At 31.8% G+C, this 3832-nt stretch overlaps 1 protein-coding gene across 1 annotated transcript; it reads right to left on the bottom strand.

Moving 5' to 3' along the window:
- Positions 1–207: 207 nt before the first annotated feature.
- On the bottom strand, positions 208–3187 carry LOC145102950 (two-component response regulator ORR3-like). The gene is made up of 5 exons (XM_079040477.1): positions 2991–3187; positions 2801–2895; positions 2358–2435; positions 1920–1990; positions 208–655 (listed from the first exon to the last, which is right to left on the bottom strand). Exons 1-5 carry the CDS (start codon positions 3097–3099, stop codon positions 442–444), a joined length of 567 nt encoding a protein of 188 aa, XP_078896603.1. The 5' UTR covers positions 3100–3187; the 3' UTR covers positions 208–441.
- Between the last annotated feature and the right edge of the window lie 645 nt (positions 3188–3832).

Below are 3832 nucleotides of genomic sequence, written 5' to 3'. Positions count from 1 at the left end.
AACACACTTATATTCCAAAGATCCTAGAAAAATAGAAAACATAGTTTTTAAATCCGTATAATATTCAAACTCGTTGTAGTGCTTTCTCATTGCAATTTTGAAACTCCATGAGTTTTTTTTTTTTTTTTTTTTTTTTTAAACTAAACTACTGGCTATATAGAATTATCATGTAAGATTCATACCTAATACCGAATTGACACACAAATGTCCCAGAATAAAACAAACAAATAACAAATTAAAGATTTGCAATACAAACAACAAGTTTTACGATTACCAATTTATTTTATGATGAATTGTAAAACCCGAAATGTTCAAAAAGATAACATTCAATCATGGGTTATATCCCAAACCCTAGTTTTTTCCCAACTTAATAACACCTCTCCATGACCTTGATGGAACCACATGAATCTTGAACCTCTCATGATGATTATGATGATGATGTCAGCAAGACTTATCCTCAGAAAACATTTGTCTTTCTTCCTCGGACCATGCTTCCACATCATCGTACTTCACTCTAGATTTGTCATTTGAAACACATTCTTCCTCATTATTGTTGGTCTTCCTCTTGTTCTTTGAGAAGTAGGGTTTCAACTTGTCAACATCGGACAACCGCACGGGTTTCAGGAAAAACTCCTCAGCTCCTTCTTCCAAGCATCTGATAAAGAAAAAAAACTATCATAAGCATCAAATGTCTAAAATACCCTTCAAACATGACCATATGAAGGAATATAGGGATCCATGTGCCCTTCCTTACCGCTATGACAAACATTCACGGACATAAAAGAAATTGAGTAAAAGTACATGAATGGTCCCTATGGTTTAGGGTAATTTGCATGTTTCGTCCCTAACTTATTTTTTTAACTCGGAAGGTCACTATTGTTTGTTTTTGTTACGTGGTTGGTCCTTGTTTTACCTAAAAAGACTATATTGCCTTTGATTTTTTAATTTATTTAAATAAATACACCCCAACCTAACCCCCTCACCTTACCTTACCTTACCTACCCCACTATTTATCTCTATTTAAATAATTGTCTTTTTAGTTAAGAGGGTGTTTGGGATTACTTTTGAGCATCAAAAGTCCTTTTTGTAGAAGCACTTTTTGTAAAATGACTTTTTGCAAAAGAAGGTTTTTAAAATGTGTTTGGATTGACAAAAGGACTTTTGATTTAACTATTATAGGTAAAACAACAAAAAAGTCACAAAAAGTCATGATTTTGTGACTTTTAGAAGCTCCTTATTTTCTTCTTGCCAAAGTCATTTCCAAAAGATCTTTTGAACTATCCAAACATCTTTTGACTTTTTTTCAACTTTTTGGAAAAGTTAAAAGCCAAAAGTTATTTTAAAAGCAACCCCAAACACCCTCTAAGAAAACAACCAAACACATAACAAAAACAAATAGTAGGGATCAAATGCGTAGCAAAAACAAACACTAAGCTTAGTTTGGCGCGCCACAGCTAGCTTTCGAGTTTTTTTATGTTGTCGTGTTTGGTAAGCCAAAAAGTAACTTATAAACTAGCTTTTTGAAAAGCTACTTAGACTAGCTTTTTTAAAATTTTCCAAATATACCCCTTAATTAATTATAGAAACACATATTCTTACCTGTCCTTTTATGTAATTTTATATATTTCAGCTAGCTTTTCTGCTAGTTTTACCAAACGTTATTTTTTATTAGTTATTTTTTCAGCTATCAGCTAGCTTTTCAGCCACCGGCTAGCTTTTCAGCTAGTCCGCCAAACATAGCCTAAGGACCTTCCGAGTTAAAAAAATAAGTTAAGGACCAAACTCGTAAATTACCTTAAACCATAGGGAACATTCGTGTAATTTGCTCTAAAAGTATGGGACACTTAAAACCGAAATAGTTTGTAAAATGAAAATGGACAAGGGTAAAATGGTAATTTGACATGTAAAATCTAAATCACCTATTTATCCTAGCTGGCTCGTTCTCGGAGGACATGATTACAACCGGTATGTCTTTAAGTGATGTTGATTCCTGCAAATATCACAACATTATATAATTATTTCCCATTTTATATAAATGATCCTACACCAACGAAAGGAAAGGTAGATCAAAATGTCCACAACACAATTCATCTACTTTAAAAAAAAATTGACATTTATACCCCCTCATTTTAATTGAAAAGTGAAAATCTAAAACATAAGTGATAATATCGAATAAAGTCAACCATCATAATAACCAAGATATTGGGCATAGGTCGTGTTTAACGAGCCCAAGATCATACATTAATGACTAGAAATGAGAAGTTTTTACAAACATGATCTGGATCATATGCGAAAGATTTTGGAAATAAATTTGTGTTTTAGAACAAATAGTAACTAAATAAGATCAAAAACCTCACCTTGATCTTTCTCAAGAGTTCAAAACCAGTCATCCCAGGCATACAATAATCCGTAATAATCAAATTCACTTCCACTTCCTGAAATTAATTGAAGATCAAAGCAAAAATCAATATAACGATCAACAAGAAACACATATATCAAACACGCCTCTTCAATCTACAGTCTACAGAACTAAAATATCCTTTTGACTTTTGAAAGTCAACCATAGACTCGTTCAAATTAAGAATTTATATGAGTGAATTTTGTTTTCTTCATCAAATTATTGATATTCCGAAATCAAATTATCAGCTTTTTCGTATAGCACAAAGAAGTAATTCTTGAAAATTTTCAAAATGAAGTATGATTGGTTTATTACTTCATCACGAAAAGTCAAATATAGAAGTTGATTGATTAAAGATTCACAGAATGATATGCAAAAACAGAAATGAAAGAAGATTCATACTGGTTGACAAGTGTTAGCAGCAAAAGACGGAAGCTTTTCAACATCTTGCAGACCCAAAAACTCCAAGGCCTTACTTCCAGAATCTACAGCAGTAACTGCAATCACAATCACAAAAAATGGTAAATCGAATGAGCACAGAAGGTTTGAATAAAACCCTATTTTAGAAATAGGTGAATAAAAGATGTTTTACCATGATATGAAAAGGTCTTTAGCAGACGTTCGATCAATTTCCTATCAAGATTGCTGTCATCAACTGCAAGAACATGAAGAGGGGCATTTGCGACTGCGATAACACCCATTTTGAAATTGTTTTGAAGATGAAGAATTGGAAGAAGAAGAATTGGGGTTTTTTAAGAGGACCCATTTGATTTGTGGAGGTGGGATTTGAAGATTTTGACAGTTTGGAAAAGAAGATCCGACCAGATATGATTTTCCGAATCGTTTAGGATCTTTTTTGAGTTGATTTTTCAGCAATGGTGAACGAGCACCGAAGTTTCAAATTGTTTTTTATTTTCTTCTAATTTTAGTCAATTTTCAAAAATTTACCCCAATTTCAACATTTCTTTATAGTTTGACCCCAAAATTCAAAATCTATACGTGTGATGTGCATGTGCATATCATATGGAGGAAATCTTTATCTTTTTCTTGTCAATCTTTAGAAAATAAGAAAAGAATAGCGAAAGATCAATCAAGTGGATACTTTGGATTTGTGAAAATATTTTTGTTTTTTCGATGCTCATATCTTTAGCATTTCAAAGTAGCAATAAATATGGAAAGTATATTATAAGTTTTACGAATGTTTGGATTCCCGATGGTTTCAAAATCAAGCAATTGCCAAAAATTGCATAAAATCGTGATATAGACGTCATTTGCCAATGTTTACACTTCCAACACTTTTAGTATAAATTAATTATTAAAAAACAAATAAACATAATGAAAAGTATCGTAACATAACAGGAATATCAGCAAATGATTTTTTTCGATCGCTAGTGTATAATAAATTATAACATGAAGATAAATCCAAATATAATT

The sequence above is a fragment of the Lactuca serriola genome, chromosome 1, assembly GCF_051521515.1.
Source record: "Lactuca serriola cultivar US96UC23 chromosome 1, Lser_US96UC23_V15, whole genome shotgun sequence".
Taxonomy (NCBI): Eukaryota; Viridiplantae; Streptophyta; class Magnoliopsida; order Asterales; family Asteraceae; genus Lactuca; species Lactuca serriola.
This window is presented reverse-complemented; position numbering and strand designations above follow the sequence as displayed.

Coding starts and splice junctions, on each gene's coding strand:
- LOC145102950 (XM_079040477.1), bottom strand. CDS start 3,099: ATGGGTGTTATCGCAGTCGCAAATGCCCCTCTTCATGTTCTTGCAGTT. Junction 1,991..2,357: donor AACTCTTGAGAAAGATCAAG/GTGAGGTTTTTG, acceptor TGATATTTGCAG/GAATCAACATCACTTAAAGA. Junction 656..1,919: donor GAGCCAGCTAGGATAAATAG/GTGATTTAGATT, acceptor TTTCTTTATCAG/ATGCTTGGAAGAAGGAGCTG.